This window comes from Lampetra fluviatilis, chromosome 39 (genome assembly GCF_964198595.1).
Source record: "Lampetra fluviatilis chromosome 39, kcLamFluv1.1, whole genome shotgun sequence".
NCBI lineage: Eukaryota > Metazoa > Chordata > Hyperoartia > Petromyzontiformes > Petromyzontidae > Lampetra > Lampetra fluviatilis.
This window is the reverse complement of record NC_136313.1, coordinates 8,197,783-8,218,538: the sequence shown is the minus strand read 5'-3', so window position 1 is coordinate 8,218,538 and position 20,756 is coordinate 8,197,783. Positions and strand designations below refer to the sequence as shown.

The following is a 20,756-nucleotide window of genomic DNA, read 5'->3' as shown; positions in this document are numbered from 1 at the left end:
GTTGTAAAAATATTGTTTTCATTTATCGGTGTTGGCATCCACAGAACTCGTCATATTCATAACACCGGCAATTTTCTACGGGAACCGTAGTGCAGAGATAGCTTTGAGACAGGCACTGAGTGGCCGCCCTGCCACCTATCTCCACAACCAGGGCCCCCTACTCGGCATTCACTTCTCTGCACACAAGCGAAAGTGCAAGGGGTTACTCAGCCACCCGAGGAGTTTAATATTTTAATTCCACTCAACTACTTTCGAGCACCAAAACAGCAGTCGGATGAAGAAAAACGATGTAAATCAATCGTGTAAAAATATTTATTTTACGAGTCCTCGCCGAACGGCCGCGTAATACGTCGTTAAAAGCCGTAAAACTTTCATTAGAGGCCTGGAGACGGTAGGAGCGTTAAAACCCCGACGTCTTGAATGTTACAAAAAACACCGCTCGGAGCACGCGCGCCGCACGTGCGGGGGCGACTCGCTGGAGGTCACCACCGGGTGAGGGTGCCCTCCGCGGTGCCCTTTGCTCCGCGAACTTCACCCCCGGGATGTCTGTTTGCCATTTGTGTAACGCGGCAAAAAACGCGGCCGGCCCTCTGTGACCGAGCCAACTGCAGGAGGGAACGCGAGTCGCTGGTTTCCCGAGAGGCTTTAACCGTGAACACGCAAACTCGCCACGAGGCCCCGCGGAGAGCGCGTGCCCATGCCGAGTAGCTCCGTGCGCCCACCTCCCCGGTGCCTTGCCAGCCGGCACGGATGGCGGAGAGCGAGCGATCGGTGGAGCAGGGTTTATGGGCTTGGCAGGAGGGCAGCACCAGCGGGGCCGAGGGGACAGAGTGAAGTATATGGCAGCAAAAACCCACAAAGGCTCCCATCGCACGCAACAAAATGCATTGATGTACAACGTCCATTTATATCGCGTCTAAATGCAACCACATCTCAAGACGCTGTCCGGAAACAATGAGCACATTTTTATTTTATGGAGACACAGTTGGTCATAGGCTTCTAGGTGAGACTGGTTCAATACCCTCCAATGTGAATTTATATAAGGGCTGAATGCGACTGCATCTCAAGATGCTGTGCAGAACGAGCGGGCATGTTTGTTTTATCGTATGAGAGTGGCGGTCAATCGCAGGGAGAGATGAGATTTAATAAAAGGCCTTGATCCTGGACTTGAGCAGGGGCAGTTGACAGCAGGCAGGGCTAAGAGAGTTGTAGACTATGGGGGCAGCAGAGGAGAACCAGCGACCTCCCACCGAGCAAAGGTTGACTTGGTTCCGACACAGGGGATGCGTTTGGTTAGAGAGAGTTTTGGTGTTACACCGTGCGCTGTGAAATTAATAACCAACCAAGCAACGGGATCATTACTATTCCGCTTGTTCACCCAGGAAAGCATCACCGAGTTTCTAGACTCTTTTTCAGGAGGTTGCTGCAAACTTATCGCAGTAGAGTGCCATGTTGATATTTGTGTAACCCCAATTGAATAATTTGCAGATAATTTTTAGCACTGCGATGTTTGGCCAACACCGGTTACGTTGCAGTGGAGTGTTTTTTTTAGCTAGGGACGGAAACCAGAGGACCCGAAGAAAACCTGCGAAGAACAGGGAGAGAGAACACACAAACCCGAGTTGGGAGTCGAACCCCGGACGTTCTTGCTGCGAGGCACGAGTGTTTTTTCCACTGCCGCCATAAAATACAGGAATGGAAAACCATGAACATCCAGGGCAGGCCACGATTGTGCCCGTAACACCGGTGTCAGTAACTCTAGAGCATGGCGTGGCTCTTCGGGGTGCGATATTTTTTGTGTTTTGTTATCGCCAATGTTATTTTTAGGTTCTTTGAAGTCTGCTTGTGATGTCTGTACCTCACCTGGATTTAGATGTTCAAACGTTCAGTGCGCTTGTAGAGACCCGTGAGACATTCTTTTTTTTTCAAGTTGTGCATAGTTCGTGTTTACTGCTTAACAAAAACAGCGGTGATTTATGTCATGGTAATAATGCACATCATAGGAAAGGTCACTGACATTTCGAATATGTTTGTATGAAATAGGTATGGGTGTGCTATGCATGTGTGTGAATCAAACGACTGGGAGTGTGAGATGGTGTGGTTAGCACTCGACTATGGGCCTCCTCTAGGTCGACTCAGTCTTAAACGAGTACCTGGTGTGGTGTGTAAGCACATGCAGTGAGGAGACATAGGTGGCCAAGCGTGGTGCTGGCAACACCACCCCCGGTCGTGTGCCGTGCCACCCTTACTGGTTGCTCGCCAACAGCACCTGCCCCAAGAGTCATAACAGACGTCTGGGGTTAGGCAACGCAATATGACATTTTGTGCCGTTAAGATCCTCCACCACCTGAAATTTGGTGTACAAGCGTTTAACGAGTTATTACAATTTTTATTATTTCAGCCGCACCAGGTGGGATGCAGTGTGGAATTTTCACCACCAAATCAGCAATTTTTAAACACTGGAGATTTCGATTGCGGTCTGAGCGTGCGTTGAGAACCTGAGTGACAGTGTCAGGTTTAGCGAGCGACAATTTACGATCACGATGATGACGGTGGTGATGATGATGACACTGGAGTTTAGTTTCACGTCGTCACTCGCCGTGCTGCTAAGACACAGCGCTGCGCAACGCTGAATGCATGACATCCAATATTTCGCTGATCCACTTTCCGCGGTCTCGTAAAGGAGACACATACACCGCATCAGGCTTTACGGCCGTCCGTGTCGCCTACCCCGCTGGACTCATCTTTGTACGTGCGTACGTTGAACTTCTTTCGCACTGTACCTAGCCAACTGTGCTAATCGGAGGTGCGAGGGGAAGGACAACAAACTAATGAGTGAGCAATTTTGACTCTCATTAAGGCCTCATGAAATTAACATCGTTGACCAATTGTTACTGGGTATAATAACTCTGTTGCGCGTCATTGAACTGCATTCCTGTTCAAGTGAAGTCTCACAAAATGACCTCAAATCTCCCTCCCTCCCTCCGTATATCCCATCTGTCCTTCTTCCCCATAGCATGACCTGCAAAAAGTGCGATGGGCTCTGCCCCAAGGTGTGCCACGTAAACAAGAAGATCATCGACTCCGTAACGGCCGCCCAAGACCTCAACGGCTGCACCGTCATCAATGGCAGCCTGGACATCAACATCCGAGGAGGCAGTGCGTATCACAGTGTCCATCGCAGCGGTGACGTGGCGCTCGCTGAGCGGGCGGAGGCTCACAGAGCGCTCCGCCGTGTTTGTAGAACGCATTTATCTTAACGACGAAGGATAAGGATTTGCATGCGTAGTGGCGCTCGCTTAAATGCCTCGGCATCTCAAAGCGCCCTGCGTCACATCGCATCTTGGCCGCTCTGTTGAGCTCCGCCGGTCTACCCTAGGGGCGGGGACCCACAGTGGCAATCGTCCCTACGTGCTACCAGGTACACACAGCGCCGGCCTGCAAATGGGTTTAGTCTGCCAGCAAGGGGCATTGTTACCGCACTGTTTTTATTTTCCCGGTTAAGCAATAGGCCTTTGTATCTTGTGGCCCGCTGCCTGCGGTCCAGCGCTTTGGAGGTAAGGTTTGGTGGGTCACGCAGATTTGTGAAACTCCGCAATCTCCCTGGGCTGTGAGGTGGCCAGGACATGGTAGCACAGATCCCATCTGTGTGGACCAAGTTGAGTGTTCTCTTCATCCTGGGATTTTCTCTGGCTACTCTAGCTTCCTCCTATATACTAGACATTATTATTAGTACGCATTGGCCAAACATCCCAATTGAAGAACCCTCATTAAATAGTCTGACTACTCGAGTGTAATTTTTTTGCACATTTTACGATTTCAGATTGAAAACTCAGTTCTTTTGAAATGCTTTTTCCGTTTAGTTTGTTGTCCTTCCCCCGCACTTCCAATTAGCAGGGTTGGCTACGTTACTATACTAAGTTCAACTTACATTCAAATCCAGTCGGGTAACATATCCGCATCGCCGCATGTCATGCGGCAGTCCCTTCCGTGGATAGACAATTGGGTGTCAAGATTGGGTTTCAGTGTAAATTCGATTGCCCAGGGCTTGAATTCCAAATGGGGATTTTACCAGAACCCCGCAGCAGAAGCAGCAGGACCCTGCCAAAGTCGTGGTTTGGTTGAAGTCCATTTTCTCACTGGAATTACATATTTGACTTGATCCGTCTGCACAGTGTATTAATAACGACCAACACACGATCCGTATTCATCGTTTGGCACGTCCGATGGTTAGAATATAACTTGCATGCATTGCTCAAGTTCGCTGATTATATCCACGGCTTTAAATCGTGAATGATGATTATAATAATAAACTCGCTTTTCTGTAGTGCAATTCGCACAAGGCCTCAAAGCGCTGAAAATGTTTACAAGCATTAAGACATTTCCTGAGTTCCCTGCCTCCCATTGGTGGCTCTGTCTTTCTGTCCCTGGTCTTCTTTTAAACGTTCATGCCTTGTATGTATGTATGCGAAACGTTTTTCGCACCATACATAGCCAACCGTGATAATCGGACATGCAGGGGAGGGACAACAAGCTAAACACAAAAGGCAGTTTTAAAGAAATGAGTTTTCAATCTAGATTTAAAAGTGCATAGCTCCAGTGGCTTCCTAATATCGGAAGGAAGAGCGTTCCAGACGGCCGCAGAAGCGCATCTGAAAGAGCGCGATGCGGTGGCCCGTCTTGGTTCGATGGCCAGCCAAAAATTCCTTCCTCTCTTGCCAACTTCCACATCCCGATCCGTCTTCCCCCGTCCGTCCGCCTCACCCTCCCCTCGTCTGCCCCCCTCCGTCCGTCTCTCCTGCAGACAACATCGCGGCCGAGCTGGAGGCGAACCTGGGACGCATCGAGGAGGTGACGGCCTACGTGAAGATCAAGCACTCGTACGCGCTCATCTCGCTCTCCTTCTTCCGTAACCTGCGCCTCATCAAGGGCGAGACGCTCGAGACGGGGTGAGGCGCGTCCGCGTGCCGCCCGGCTCTGCACTCACAGCCATTGTCTGAAGCGGAACGTTCCGTTGTCGTGCCAGGGTGAACGGCAGCGGTGGGTGTGGAGGTGTTTTCCCGTCGGCGTTTCTTTGGTCTTGACATTTTCTCTCTCGCAAACAGAAACTACTCGTTCTACGTCCTGGACAACCAAAACCTCCAGCAGCTCTGGGACTGGGACCGTCACAGCCTGACCATCGAGAGGGGCAAGATGTTCTTTCACTCCAACCCCAAGCTTTGCCCCGCCGAGATCCACCAGATGGCGAACAAGACGGGAACCTGGGGCCGTCAGGACGAGAGCGAAATGTCGGGAAAGACCAACGGAAACCAGGCTTCCTGTACGCAAGCCACCCCCCACTGCCCTCACTCGATTAGCACATTTAGTTATTCGTGCCATTAATGTAGCTATCACAAAGGTGTGACGGTGTCGCAGGCGAATGCACCCTGCCAGTAAACGGGGGGGCGACTTGGCGACGTGGTTTTACCAAATTAAGTCGCGTTTAAATTTGCGACCGTGACGCACGGCACACGTGGACTCCTCTTGCCACAGGACCTTGTGACATGCACTGTGAAGCAGGTTGCACGCATTGTTGGTAAACGCATCTGCAGCGTTAACGAGGGAAGCCGCTGCGCTCGAACCAAAGCGGCAAATGTGCCACCCACCCTGCCATTTTGCCGTCCTGCAACCGCATTGTTTTTACGGGAACCAGAATGCCGTTCTTCGTACATTGATCACCGATACGCTGCGATTAGGCACTAGTTAAACTCTTTCCTGTGCTGGGCACACAGAAACTCATCCATTATTGAATAATTTAACCTTGAGTACTGGACTGCGGCTCCCCCCTCCCTTCCCTCGGGGGAGGCGCAGGTTTCATGGCAACCCTCAGACCAAGGTGTAGAGACCAGGACCCTAACTTGCCTGTAGGGTTGCCCAGGATGATCCTCTTATTGAGGCAGCTAACCTGGAAAAATCCGTGAGTCTTCGCAGGGCATTACGAGATCCGGTTATTGTCACTTGCGTAACAATACGACGCTCGAGACGATGCACTTCAACTTCATTTTCCCTGCTTCCTGTATTGTGAGGTATTCTTCTTCCCATGATATGCCACGATTTTTGTTGTACCTCAGAGGTGGAAAACCCTGTTGGCCTATGTCAGATTTCCTGTCCACACACGAGCCGAGGGTATCGAAGCCCTTCCATGGCACGAGATAATTCAACTTCGCCCTGGTTGTGTGAGGCACGGGCAGGAAGGCTGTTTTACATGAATTAAAGAACACTAAAAAATCTTCTCAACCAATTCCTACGCAAAGCACCGCACAACTCGCCAACGCCGATACTCGGGGGTATTGTTAAAACATTGACGTGAAGCTGAATACTGGTACGAATATTGTACGTACAGCATCACGGTGATCAGCTTGCGCACCAAACGTGGATTTCTTTTTTAAATGCAAGATGGTGTGTTTTGCACGTTTATCAGTGGGCTGCCTTGCCAACTTATTTTTGTTGTTGTTCACGATACCAAGGAAATGTCGAAGGATAACGATGCTTCGTGTTGGGAGCTCCTCATTCCACGAGTAAATGTTTCCCTTCTCTCGCCAACCCTCCCACCACCCCCCTGCGCTTGCCGTGCACCGCTGCCGCGTCTCAGGCGAGAGCACCCTGCTGGAACTGACGACCCTCAAGACGAGCCAGACCATGATCATAGCCACGTGGACAAACTACCGGCCCCCGGACTACCGGGACCTCCTGGGATTCGTCATCTACTACAAGGAGACGTGAGTTGCCCTCTCCTCGTGTTCACACGGCGGTCGGTGCCGCTCGGCCAGCGGCGCGAAGGTCTCCGCACCGGTGCATCCGTTGGCGCTCGCCGGCTCGTCCAGCCACCACCATCACCGTAGTTGGACCGGAAGTCGCTGCGCCAACGTGACCCCCGAGGCTTCCGGCGCAGGAGGAATTCCGCATCGTGACTCGAGCTCCTGTGGAATCGTGGGAACCTTTTGTCGTTGCGTGACGTGTTGGGGTGGGTGGCGGCGGTGGGGGGAGTGGGTGATGGGGGGTGAGTGAGGGGGAGGTGTGCCCGGTGTCGTGCCTGCGCACCAGACATCCTGAGAACCTCGTGGAGGAGTTGACATTTAGTGCTTCGCGATGACAGTTTTAGTCTTGAATTGCTGCTCTTGGAATTCCGTCCGAAATTCCCAAATGCACCGTTACGACTTGGCCAGGCGCAGGATGGTTGCTTTCTTGCAGTGGCAAGAGCACAGGCACTTGGGCATGCTGCGCAGCCACCTATGTCGAATTGTGGGTCCTGTGACCTCTGCCTCGCTCATTGGTTGTCAGGTCATGTGACTTAATAATTCACTTTCAGATTTTTTAAATATCTATTTTATACGTCCTTCATTAACAAAAATAACAAACTTTAACTCAATTTCCAGCAAGCTTCTCATTCGTGGCTTATGCACCCCACTGCCGCCCACATTCAAGTCGCGTCACAACGCCGCCACCACCTCAGCGGGAGGCACGGAGCAAAATGGAAGCTCGCGCCGCGGACTCGAGACTCAAAGATCTTCAACTGAAACCGCCCTTTTGCTTCGCTGAAGACAGACGAGCGCCGTCTGCTTTCAGCGAAGAGCGGCCCCGGCTTTGTTGACCGTCGGCGCCGGCCTCGCGCCTTGTGCACGAGCCGCGGAATTTGCGGCTACAGAAAGCGCCAATTCCGTTGTGCGGCAATCGGGAGACAATGTGCGGTCGTTCGTTGGGCGGGGGGCGGCCATGCTCACGTTTAACCGCTGCTGCAGTGCAACACAAAGAGTGCTCCACCACAGCCATGTTCCAAGCCCGTATCTAACCAAGAAAATGTATATAGATTAACAGCCCTTCTCCATCCACTGCTGTATGAAGGCCTTTCCATACTGTGTTGTTTGATCATACTTTACCATGCTGGTCAGTGCGGGTTGGTGCAGGGGGTGCCCAGGACCAGTTTAGATATATCTCACCGCCAATGTTAGCGTTGTGTAATGGAATCTGGCGACCTGCATTCGATTCCTGGCCATGGGGACGAGCGATATCCAAACCGGTCCTTGGCCGGACCACTGCCTTAACTACTGCCCCCCCCTCCCCTCATCGGCTGCCCTTCTCCTCCTCGGGGTGCACACCACGCAGGATATACCAGAACGTGACGGAGTACGAGGGGCAGGACGCGTGCGGCTCCAACAGCTGGATGTTCCAGGACCACGAGCCGCCTTCTCTGCCCTCCAACAAGGGAACGAACCAGACGGCTCAGCAGAGCCAGCCGCGCGCGATGCTCGCGGGGCTCAAGCCCTGGACGCAGTACGCCATCTTCGTCAAGGCCTACATGCTCACCACTTCCAACGAGGGCCGAAACCACGGTGCCAAGAGCAACATCATCTACGTGCGCACCAATGCCAGCGGTGAGATGTGCCGAGCCGCGCGCGCGCATGTGCGGGGAGCAGGAATGTAGCGCGCTGTACTAAGAACCCGGCTTCCCGAGTTTGATTCCCGTTGACCACCAACGCCAGTGACGAAACCGGTCTTGAGCCTCCCCCTGAGTCAGGGGTCGGCGACCAAAATAACAAGAAGAGGCATTTTTTTCGAATTCTGTGAATAAAACTGAATATTTCAAGGGCCGCAATGCGCGTAATAAATAACGTGACGAAGCAGTCCTTAAAGAGCCGCATGCGGCTCTGGAGCCACAGGTCGCCGACCCCTGCCCTAGGTCGACGCAAACAAGTACCTGGTGCGGTGTGTAAACATCGCCACTGGGGAGGCAAAGGCAGTCGAGCATGGTGCTGGCCACCCACCTCCTCCCTCATGTTCCGTGCCAGCATTCATAAATGCACACGAACATCACTTGCCCCAAAAGTCTTGACTTTTCGTGGGACATTTGTCTGCTTCATGTGCGTGCGTGACGCTCAAGGCGTGGCAGGGGACCTGCGGGCTGTACGCTGCAGTCAGACTTCTGGGTGTTACGCATCAAATCAGTGCATTTGAATCCATGCCACTATTATTATATTTAGGCCATTGTTGATGTCTTTGCTGACGCATACAGCAGGGATGGGGTTTGCACTCAACACCAGAAACACAAAGTACTATTTGAGCCGACTCCCAGCGTTCCATCGACTGCACCTTTAATGAGGGTCCAGGATACCTTATAAGGGAGCATGGAGTATTTCCCAAGATGTTGCGATTCCACAAACTCTGACCACGATCGCTCTCCATGTACGATCATCACACTCGACCTCGAGGGAACCCTGATGATTATTATAGCGCAAGGCGGTCGAAGCACGTGCCGTGTGTTTCACAGACCAGTGTAGTAGTCTGCAGTAGTTTCACACTTCAGTCGTTTGCGGTGTAATTTTTAACAAATTTTTTACAATGATGCCAGCACATTCGGCCTGCTCTCTTTCTGTTAACATCACGTGATCTTTAACAGTCCGGGGGAAGCAGACTGCGGCGTGTTCATGTCATTGCTGTGAGCACGAGAATCGTTACCGGTTGATCACCGCCTGCCGTGTAATTCTGTTGTTTTGATCCTGCGTTGCTTTCTCAGTGCCGTCCATCCCACGCGACATGGTCTCCGTTTTCGCCTCCAACACGACGATCAAGGTCAAGTGGAATCCGCCCATGAACCTCAACGGGAACCTCTCTTACTACCGCCTCTTCTGGCAGCGCCAGCCTGAGAACAGCGAACTCTTCGAACGCAACTACTGCCAGACAGGTGTGTGTGGATCTTAAATTTGGAGCTTGTGTGTGTGGAGTCGCCCGGGTCGCGCTGCATCGTGGGCAGTACTCCAGCACTCAAAACTGAGTCCTCCAGTAGTCGGACTGAGTTATTCCCAGCTCGCACAGTGATGCCGTGTACTCCGTTACAGTGAGACCGAGTGGTACAGTACCGAGTGGCCCAAGACAGTTAGGAGACAAAGACAGCCGGGCATGTTGCTAGCTGCTCTCTCGTGCGTTGTCCCAACCTTCAAAAGTGTCCATCCTTCGGACGTCGTGCTGACGAGATGTTAACTACCTCACCTGGTATGCAGTAGGTCGTGGGTTCCATCCCGACCCTGACGCCTGCTGTATATTTTGAGTTTGCATGTTCTCTCCGTGGCCGCGTGAATTTTCCTCCACATTTTAGAAACATGTGTTTCGAGTATTTGGCGGCGATAAATCTCCACATGATAAGCCACTTTCACTGGGCTATCATTTGTGGCCAAGTCGCTTCTGAAAAAAAGCTAAATAGCTCAGAGGGCCTTACCTGCTAAAATTAAAAACTGTTTTTAGTTTAGTTTAAAGGTGCTCACGAACAGACTTGACGTGTAGCGGTGGATCTAACGCGTATACTCATTTTGCCGCCTGTTCTGTACCCCGGTGCACCGCTAGGCAAAGTCCCGTCGCCGGACCACTCGCCCGGCACGGTGGACTCCGACGACGTCCCCGGCAAGGGCAACTCAACGACCGGCGACGGCCACTCCACTACCTGCTGCGCCTGCCCCAAGCCGGAGAGCGAGATCGAGAAGGAGAAGGAGCAGGCAGCTTTCCAAAAGGCCTTTGAGAACTTCTTGCACAACACCATCTTCATACCCAGGTGCGCGGCGGCAGCAGCAGCAGCGGCAACGTAACGGCGGTTTGGTTAGGGGGGTCGGCCTCGTTATGTAGGAGCGATGGAGAGGTCGCGACCCCCGAGCAAGCGACGCTGGCTCGGCTTCGGCCTGAAGCTCGCGGCCGACGATGGCGCCTGTACCGTAAGCCCCCGGCACTTTGAGGTTCGTTAGCTGAGCGCCGGCGGGAAGATGTGGCGTCTTTGGTTACGCCGGCGATGATTTTGTAAACCTTCCAATTTTAAACGAGGGGTTGTGTGACTACAACCTCCAGGAGAAAATAATCACTTGGAAGCTGGTTTTGTCTGATTATTGAAACGGTCCCGAAACCAATCACTGGGGGGGGGGGGGGGGGGGCGATAATCTTTAAGGTTTGGGAGGATTGATCTATGAATGAGGACAGACAAGGTGTTAACACTTGTGCCTTACAGTAAGAAGCGCCTCGGTTTGATTCCCGACTCGGGCGCCTTCTTGAGTGTAGTTTGTATGTTCGTTCTCTTCCCTTGTTCTGCACGGGTTTCCTCAGGGTTCTCCGATTTCATCCCATACAAAAAAAACATTGTAACTGGTGTTGGTCTAACAGCCCATTGTTGAAACATTTCCTGCAAATTACTCAATTGGGATGACATGCAGCAGTAACATTGACCCCCGACTGCGAAAACTTGGCAGGACCCTCCTGAAAAAGAGCCTTGAGACTCAGCGTGGTGTTCCTGGGTCATTATTACTAAAATAATAATGTTACCTGCATCGTGCAAATTATTGCAGCAGGGGATGGAATTTAATCTTTTAAACGTTTAAAATAAAAGCCTTTCTTTGTTCATTTTGGCAATATTGACTTTTGGGCATGCCACGACTGGCCGTGCGTATCATGCTGGTAGGAGAAAAAATTACCTAGTTGAAGTGGCGCTGTGAAGTCACACGACCGTCACCTGCGACAACGAGTGGGGGGAGAAGTGCGGCGGTGCGAGTGGGTGGAGTGCCATGTGCTGAGATATTCACGTGGGACTAGGACGAGGACAAAGTTTGCATGTCTTGCGTTTTCAGACCGCCGGGCAGTAAGTCTGCGGAGATTGGCGACAGTAGGTAAGGTGACATCGCTACAGAGGCTCAATCAAAACGGAGATGTGATTTTCGCTGCTATTCGTCTGTCAGAGGAACCACGCACCTGGCCGAATTCGTATTGCAATCGATAAATACATGAATAATTGCCAGCGGTGGAGTTGCTCCTTTGGTTACGCTAGACAGCGTGCCGCCTCCTCCCCGTCTATTCGACCGCTCCTTGCGTGGGCGTGGCGCGAACAAAACCGCGGCTCTGCGATTTCGTCGTAAACGGCGCACGGGCAACGTACGCGGATGTTCTCGAGGCCTTCCGAGGGACAAGTGCGCGAGCTGCCTCTCCCGAGCCGCCGCCCCGTCACCGTGCTCGGGGATCGCCTGGCTTCTTAGAGGAGCCACGCGTTTACCGATTGATCCGAGCTCGACGCAGTCATGTTCACCACGACCGCCGGTGGCCGCGTACAGGGTTAGCCGGCTCAGTCCTCCCACAGCAGGCCCGGTGAACACTTGACGCGGCCAATGAAGCACCGGGTTTCTCCGCCCGAGATCTCGTGGTGTTCAACTGCATGCCCCTTATTCCTTGCCGCTGGGCCCGTTGTAAAGCGCAGGGATGGCCACTGCATTTCTGGCTCGGGGACCATTAACAGTTACTTAATTAAATGGTGTGAGCGACACCCCCAGAGAGCGTTGGTTCCTCAGGCAGACTGTTGATTCGGCTTCTAATCCACAATCCAGGCTACCGTGATCTGTTGCCGACATACGGCGCTATAACACTCCGATGATTTATAAGCTTGAACGTGTGGTTACTCACCTTCCTTTGTGAAAAAAAAATGCTGCTCAGCAGAAGCCCTCCGTCAGTTTTGTTTTTACGGAATAATAGCACGAGGAGACATTCTTTCCACACGCAACGAAATCGCCGTCCACAACGTTCGCGGCAGGTTTACCGCGCGAGACAGCGTTTAACTGCGGTGTTATTTTCGTCCTCAGAACGCCACAAATTCACTCGACCTTTTTCCCTATCGGCCGGCCGTGCCCGTGGCGGCAGCGGCGGCAGCAGCGGCAGCGCGCGGTGTACGCCTCAGAGGTCACCTGACCGTCGCTATTTTTAGCCGTCGTCTTTGTCCGGAATTACCACGGGGAAAACCGTCGGCTCCGCATGCCAGGGTACTTAAGTACGGCGTGATGTTGTTGTGACAGAGGCACATGATGTTGTTATTGCTGCGGACGGTGGAGAGATATTAATTACCTTGGATGAAATCTGGTTTCACGTGGCTTCGTGCGGACGCCACGTATGCGTGTGTGTGTGTGTGTTTCTCATTCCCCAAAACCAGACCGCTCCTCCGTTTCCTGATTAAAAGCGGCATGTTCGATTCCCAGCATCAAACCGCATTTGCTAGCACGTGGGGAGTGACAAATCGGTTCACCCGAGAATTCTGATCGTTAAGCTCGCAGCGATGCAACTTGCATTGAATGGAGCGGCGGCGCAACGGTTAGCGCACCGCACTACGAACCCGGATGAACAACCTCCAATGTGTCGAATACGTTTAGTACGATTTGAATAGCCGTGGAAAAGACCGTAAGGGTTCCGTCAAAGTGGACACGGTGCACGAGAGGGTTGTGGCGCCGTGTGTCTTGACGGCGTGAGGTTGTAATGCACGTCTGGACGGACGGGCTGAACCCACGGTGGCCGATGGCGAAACGCATTTATCTTGATTTTAAAGCATCGGGGAAAACCGTCAAGATCGCTCCTCCTAATTTGGAGTCGCGTCACTGGAAGCGTTTCCCGCTTGGCAATGAGGCGACGCCGTGTGAGTGACGCGGCACCCCGCCTCTTTACGGCGCCGTACGCAGCTCGCCAGTTAAGACTCCCATCCCTCCAAATGTCTCGTTAGGTGAACCGCGTTGGGTGGGTTGGTGTGGGTGGTGGGTATAGGTGGGTGGGTATTGGTGGGTGGATATTTGTAGGTATTGGTGGGTGGATATTTGTAGGTGGGTTGTTGCGCGCGTGTGTGCAATCCGAGCGATCGGTACTTTTATTTTCGCGACTCCTCCTGTGCTGGGGGTGTAATGGCCGCCGTGCGTCACCGCCGTGCGTCACCGCCTCGTGTCCCTTTCGGTGACTCAGCCGGTCCTGTAAATCAGCTCCGCTGAGGGTTTTTTGCCGGGGCGACGCGTCACCAATGGACCTCGATGCTCACGTAATTGCTTTGCCATGCGCGCCACAAGCGCGAGCCTTGATTTAAAAAAACACGCGTTAATGCAGCATTAACCAACAAATAATTTTACGTAGTTTCCGTGGAGAGACCCCGACACACTCGCGCCCGTGCGAACAGAACAAAAAGTTACGTCGCAAATTATCTCATGGCGTTCTGCTGCAAAGCTGCGTCAGCTTACGTTCGCACACAGACACCGAATTCGATGCGCATGCTGAACCAACATCAATCGTACGATAACAACAACGAGCTGAGTGTGATTGCTAACATTGGGGGGTGGGGGGAAGGTGGTGGAGGTGGGTTGTTAGGGTTGGACACAGGGGAAGTGTATTTTGAATGTCTGTGCCCAAAGGAACCTGGGTTTGACCAGGGTATTCATAGCTTCACAAATCCGCCACAGTCGTCGTTCCTGCGTTAGTCGACGCAGACGTAGGTGTCCCATTGATTCACCCAACACGTGAAACAGCGGCCAGGCTTGCGTGCGTACGAGGCGTCTCCCAATCGCCCTATCGTGAGTTGAGGAATCGTCACAGTTGTTGCCAATTCCACTCGAGGACAGAGTTTGTTTTGCCATTCTGGTACATATAGTGCCTCTCGCGGCTGCAGGATTTATGCGAACCAAACACTTATAACACATCAGAATCGATTTTAGTCCATGCACTGATATGTCCAGACATCGTCACACGCTTACAACGTTCATTCATCGGAGCGGTTAGCAAGAGCTCATCATTTTATGAGAGAAGTCGCCATTTGAGGCCTCCTCTTCTGCTGCCTCCTTCTCCACGAGCCCAGCTTTAGCCCGGGCTGTGTTCGAGGCATATCCGCCGTAGGTTTAGCGGATGGCGCAGATGATTTGCCTTCGCCCTTGGGGGTCCGCGCCCGCTTTGTCACGTGTTCCCATCCGAGCGTGTCTCGCCCCCCCCCCCCCGCCCATGGCCGCGCGCAGGCCGTCAAGACGCCGGCGCGAGGCTCCGGCCGCCCCCACCTCCCCGTTCAACAACGCCAGCGTGGTGATGCTCAACGGCGGCAGAGGCGGCGACGATCTGCCCTTCTTCGGCAGGACTACGGACGGCCCCGCGGGCGGCGGAGGCGGAGGGGCGCACACCACCGCGGCCCCCCGTGACAACTTCCCCACGATGGACAAGGTCGTGCGGCAGCGCGAGTTTGCGGTGATCGAAGGCCTGCGCCACTTCACGGTGTACCGCATCGACATCCAAGCGTGCAACCACGCCGCCGCCGACCTCGGCTGCAGCATGCAGAACTACGTCTTCGCCAGGACCATGCCAGAGCGTGAGGCACCACACCCCTCCCACCACCCCTCCCAGCAAAGAGTATTATGAGCCCTTAAATTTAATCGTCAGATAGTCACCCGGTCATTTGCTGTCAAGCACCATTCATCATGTCACGCGGGGGAGCGTTACCCCATTATTTACGCTCTTTATGAGGCATTCATCCGGTCTGGTGAAGACTATCGGCCTTGTAATGATGATTCGGGGCCAAAAATGTAGCTTCCTCCGGTGCCTGCATAGGTCACGCAAACCAATTCTTGACAACATGTACGCAAAAGTGATGTCGACCACGCCACCCCCTCGAGCACCGTGCCGTCCTTCGTACGCACTTACCACAATAGTCTGTGAAGGCTACGCGGCGGGGGGGGGTAGCGATCTTTATCTTTGTGTGCACCTGCCCCTCAGCCCACGCCGATGATATCCCGGGCTCCATGGCGGCCAAGCTGCTCAACGGCAACATTGTCTTCCTGTCGTGGCCCGAGCCCACCAATCCCAACGGGTTCATCATCCTCTACGAGATCACCGTCTGGCGAGAGCAGGTCAGGCTGCCCCGTGACCCCATGACCCCGCGACCCCATGACCCCGCGACCCCACCCTCCTCGCTCACCGCCGTCACCGCAGCCGCTGAAAGCGGGCGACGGCATTTCGTTCCCTTTGCCAGATTCTGAACTCGCTTCGCTTGCCTGTTGATTGATAATTATTCATGATAATGCAAATAATGCAAATTAGATTCACGCACTACTTAAGTGCAGCCGCATCTTGCATACAGATACACATATAACAACAACAACCGCCATTCGCCACTAAGTGGCGGTGACGTCACCACGACGCTTGTGCCAGGCCATGTGCACCTTGAGGCCACGTTAAGTGTCGAGCGCCCGCTGGCAGGAGGTCACGGGGCAGACCCAGCAGGTGCCACGGGTCGACTAACTGAGATGACCGAGATGACTGGCTGATGCAACACCTGTGCCCCCTTCTGTGCCAACTTTTGCTGTGCTTTAGCCACCCGGCGCTCCGCTCGTTGTTGTGAGCGTCGCTCCTCCGCCCTCCGTTGTTGTTGGAAGGCGACTGCTTAAAAACTGCCCAGTAGCGTCCTTCACGAGCCTCCTCCACTGAGGCCGATCTTGACACCGCCACACATATACACACACACCCACACACGCATCTCTATAATGCGGCCAGCTGGCTCGGCAGCAGAGCCTCCTGCTCGCAGTCCGAAGGTTGTGAATTCAAATCCTGATTTTGGGTTGACTCAGCCCATCATCCCGCTGGGGTTGTTAAAGTGAGTTACAACTTTGTTGGGAAGTCACTGCCGGTTGTCCTATGGGGAGACTCGCCCCTGACATAGGAATGAGAAATTTCCACCGCTGGCCTCAGGGCTGTGAACAGGAGCTGAGCACCAGTACCTCAGTGCACATTTTAGCAGGAAATCACTTTGAACTCTCGTGTGTGTTTACAAATAAATAAATACAACACATTCCTGCGGAGGGAGCTGGTAGGAACGTTGGGTTGCTCGGTCAATGGCCAGGGTCAACGGCGGCGTGGTGTATTACGCAAATATGCCCGACTGTGAGGGCAGGCACAAGCCGGCGTGAGTAGGTTAAACGTTGAGTTTTATAAGGGCACCACGGGGTGACCAGCCCCTCCCCACCCAGCCCCACCCTCCCCACCCAGCCCCTCAGGACCCTCCTCACCCAGCCCCTCCCCACCCTCCCCCACCCAACCCCACCCTCCCCACCAAGCCCCACCCTCCCGTCCCCACCCAGCCCCTCCCTCCCCACCCAGCCCCTCCCTGCACGACGGACGGACACAATAATCCCCTGTGGGCTGGTGTAACCAGGAGGTTCCTACCAGTATAAACATTTGCTAGACACCTCATAGGCAGCAGACAGCTATAGGCAGAAGAGGAAAGTGCAGATTATATGAGCAGATGCTGTTGCTCCTGGTTCACTCTTTGTTGTTCCATTGCTCATGCACGCACGGCGTTACACACGTACGCACGGCGTTTCACACGTACCCCACGGCGTTACACACGTACGCACAGCATTGCCCTTGTACACACAATGAGTGAACGGTGTAGCCGCGGGTGCGAGCGGTGCGAGTGCGGGTGAGCGGCGTGTGCAGGTGGGCGAACGGCCCGATTGTGCTCTCACGTATCGTGTCGCGGCAGCAGCAGGTGGAGCGGCTGGAGTGCGTGTCGCTCACCGCCTACCGCAAAGAGGGCCACGGCAGGAAGATCCACGGCCTGCTGCCCGGCAACTTGACGGCGCGCGTGCGCGCCACCTCGCTCGCCGGGAACGGGTCCTGGAGCGAGCCCATCAGCTTCGTCGTGCCCACGCCCCGTAAGCGTCGCCGCCAACGCTCATCCCTCATTCCCACGGCGCAAGCGAGCCCGCAGCTGCACGCTGGCCCAACCACGGCCGGGTCTCGGTCTGGTAAAACCAGACGTCCGGCCTTGACCCTCGCTCCGCAGTGTGAATACTCAACGTAGCAATGGCAAAAGGTTCACCCTCGGCTGCAGGGAATTGGCTGGCACGTTGGCCAAAAACATGGGCGAGAGCGAGCGTCGTGCACACTGACTCACCGCCCCCCCCCCCTCCCCCCACTTATGTGCGTGCGTGCAGCCGTGGCCCAGCCCAGCCAGGTGATCCCCGTGGTGGTCATCGTGGTCTCCCTACTGCTCGTAATAGTCGCCATCGGCGCTGGCCTGCTGTTCTTCTTTGTCAAGAAACGGTGCGTCCGTGTGTGCGTTGCGTCCGTGTGTGCGTGCGTCCGTGTGTGCGCGCGTGTGTCCGTGTGTGTGCATTTGAAATGGGAAATTTTATAAAATTTTGCGTGAAAAGATGGGAGAACACAAATCACTTCTGGCAACAGCAAAGAATAAAAGTGAACCGCAATGGGTGATGTGAAGACGTAGCATGAAAACGGAGACAACCCCCTCAACATCATCTTGCAGGGAATGGTAGAGTGAAAAAGAAGGAAAGGATGACCAAAGATAAGAGACATGACAATGTGTGTTCACGTGCGCTGATGGATGAGCCGGTACAACACCGGACAAATACTGTGATGGACAAGGCAAACGTGAAGAGAGTTTTGACAGCCAAGGAGGCTTCGTTGGCACTCCCATGACCGTTGCGCGGTTGAAAAGACAGATGACAAAATTAATTTTCCAAAAAATGTCTGGGGAGACTTTGGCTGTCTGAATGAAACGCTGGGTTGATTGTCGCCTTGTTTTTTATTCCCTGGTGCAGGAATGAGGCTCGTCTGCCCAACGGGATTTTGTACGCGTCTGTGAACCCCGAGTACATCAGCACCAACGAAGGTCGGTGCAACATTTAAAACATAAAACGTTAACATCTCGTGCCATATCGATCGGCCTGCATTTTACTCACTCACTTTAATAGACACTGGTAAGCAATTTGTGATGGCGAGGGGCATTGGGCCGATAGACAATTATAATTGGATATTTTTTCCACGGTCCGCAAAACTTGCGACCGAAAGAGCCAAGGTTTATACCGGGGGCCAGTCTGATGTCGGCTGCGTGAGGGTGCATCGTGAAGCACTTTGACCCCCCCCACCCCGTTCCCACCCCCCCTCCTCCCCCCGACGTTTCTCAACTCCAGTCCTCACGGTGCATCTAACTGTGGTAGGGCCTGGTGAGGCCTGGTGAGGCCTGGCGGGGCCTGGTGAGGCCTGGTGAGGCCTGGTGGGCAAAAACAACCCATTAACGATACTTTGCTTCTCATGATATAGTTTATAAACGCCACACAGTCTCCCCTTGACACCCGTCCGCCTCCATTGCCAACCATCAGCCGCGTGCAGTATGGCAGTGGCTTCATTTGCGTACGAACATAAAAGGTTTTGGTAATCACGAAAAGGCGAATGGACCGCGGTGCGAGGGTTTCGAGGACTGGAGTTGGGAAGCACTGGAATAGTCGACCTTTAGTTGTGGCATTCCGCGGCCGTGATATCCGTGCCTGCAGGCCCGTCAGCCCTTCACAGAAGCTGTCAGCATGTCCTATCTCCGTCTCTTCACGCCATTGCACCCTTTTCGTCTCTGCCTGCTTATTTGTTGACCTATGACCCTAGTGCCAACGTTACACCAACGCCCCCCGGTATTGTTTTATTTATTTATTAAACAGGAGCCTGGTACAGATATTCCGCGGACGACAAGCCCAACGCCAAATGCCCACGGATGCCCCCCTGTATTTTTTTTCCTCCCGTGTCCTCTCCGTGCCATTTTTACACCTCCGCAGTCATGTTTTATATACGTTAAGTTAAAGGTTCGACATTTATTCGGCATCTCAAAGCACAATCCGTAAAATTCAGACCACGGAACGCATGAAATGAAAGAATTGGGAGAAACGTCGTGAATGAAAACGAGACACCGCCGGAAAAAGAATTGACGAGCATGCGTCACACGACGCACACACACACGTGGAGAGATGCGCTATGGAGCTCTTTTTCACAGATGTCAAGTAATAGAGGCCTTATGTGCATGCATACATATGAGTCCGACTTGACGTGAATTGCGCTGCTAATATTCATCAGCGCTGTCCACGTCGGAGTGAAATGCAAGTTAGAGTTTCAAAATTATTCACTTGGATGAGATGCGCAAATTTCAGAAACGCAGTGTCAGTCGATACAAAAATGGTTTTAGATGACGGACAAATACCTTTCGTTCGACGTAGCGGCACGTGCTGTTCAGCAGGATCGCGTTCCGTGGGCGGCTCCAGATTGGGCAGCAAGGAATTCCGCGGTGGGACGTGCAGACGCGTAGGGAGGCACCGTCGACGGGGGGCGCCACGCTGCCGCGTGGAGTTGTTGCGCGTGCATGTTGAACTTCTTTTGCACCGTACGTAGCCAACCGTGGCGATCGGAGGTGCGGGGGAAGGACAATTAAACACAAAAACGGAGTTCGATTTAAAGCTTTCGTGACTGCAGGGATTCATCTTCTTGGTTCTTTCGGTAAAGTCACGTAGAAGGGAAGTAATAAAATAATACAAATAAAACATAATAAAATAATTCTCACGACGTTTCGGCCACAACGCTTGCAGCCGTGCTCAGGTGAAAACCAGATCTGTCGAGGCGACAGCAGCCGTCCTCAGGTGAAAACCAGGTCTGTCGAGGCGACAGCAGCCGTCCTCAGGTGAAAACCAGGTCTGTCGAGGCGACAGCAGCCGTCCTCAGGTGAAAACCAGGTCTGTCGAGGCGACAGCAGCCGTCCTCAGGTGAAAACCAGGTCTGTCGAGGCGACAGCAGCCGTCCTCAGGTGAAAACCAGGTCTGTCGAGGCGACAGCAGCCGTCCTCAGGTGAAAACCAGGTCTGTCGAGGCGACAGCAGCCGTCCTCAGGTGAAAACCAGGTCTGTCGAGGCGACAGCAGCCGTCCTCAGGTGAAAACCAGGTCTGTCGAGGCGACAGCAGCCGTCCTCAGGTGAAAACCAGGTCTGTCGAGGCGACAGCAGCCGTCCTCAGGTGAAAACCAGGTCTGTCGAGGCGACAGCGTCAGACGCTGGTGGCCAGAGGCTGCGTCCTGACCAGCGATGGCTACCGCCGGCCGTTTGGCTGAGATGTCTCTGTCGCCAGCAGTGGGGAGGATCGTGC

The 20,756-nt window shown here is 53.6% G+C and overlaps 1 protein-coding gene across 4 annotated transcripts in view; it reads left to right on the top strand.

Annotated features, from left to right (window-relative positions):
* LOC144945955 (insulin-like growth factor 1 receptor) overlaps positions 1 to 20,756 on the top strand; it is a 120,133-nt gene that overhangs the window by 86,956 nt on the left and 12,421 nt on the right. For 2 of the 4 annotated variants that reach the window (XM_078874626.1, XM_078874629.1), the window contains exons 5-17: positions 3,017 to 3,159; positions 4,805 to 4,949; positions 5,106 to 5,320; positions 6,632 to 6,758; positions 8,143 to 8,411; positions 9,551 to 9,718; positions 10,375 to 10,579; positions 11,637 to 11,675; positions 14,808 to 15,151; positions 15,556 to 15,689; positions 17,324 to 17,492; positions 17,775 to 17,883; positions 18,402 to 18,472. In XM_078874626.1, coding sequence (XP_078730752.1) covers positions 3,017 to 3,159; positions 4,805 to 4,949; positions 5,106 to 5,320; positions 6,632 to 6,758; positions 8,143 to 8,411; positions 9,551 to 9,718; positions 10,375 to 10,579; positions 11,637 to 11,675; positions 14,808 to 15,151; positions 15,556 to 15,689; positions 17,324 to 17,492; positions 17,775 to 17,883; positions 18,402 to 18,472 — 2,138 coding nt within the window. The remainder of the gene's footprint in view (positions 1 to 3,016; positions 3,160 to 4,804; positions 4,950 to 5,105; positions 5,321 to 6,631; positions 6,759 to 8,142; positions 8,412 to 9,550; positions 9,719 to 10,374; positions 10,580 to 11,636; positions 11,676 to 14,807; positions 15,152 to 15,555; positions 15,690 to 17,323; positions 17,493 to 17,774; positions 17,884 to 18,401; positions 18,473 to 20,756) is intronic. The other 2 variants (XM_078874627.1, XM_078874628.1) reach the window with 2 other exon arrangements.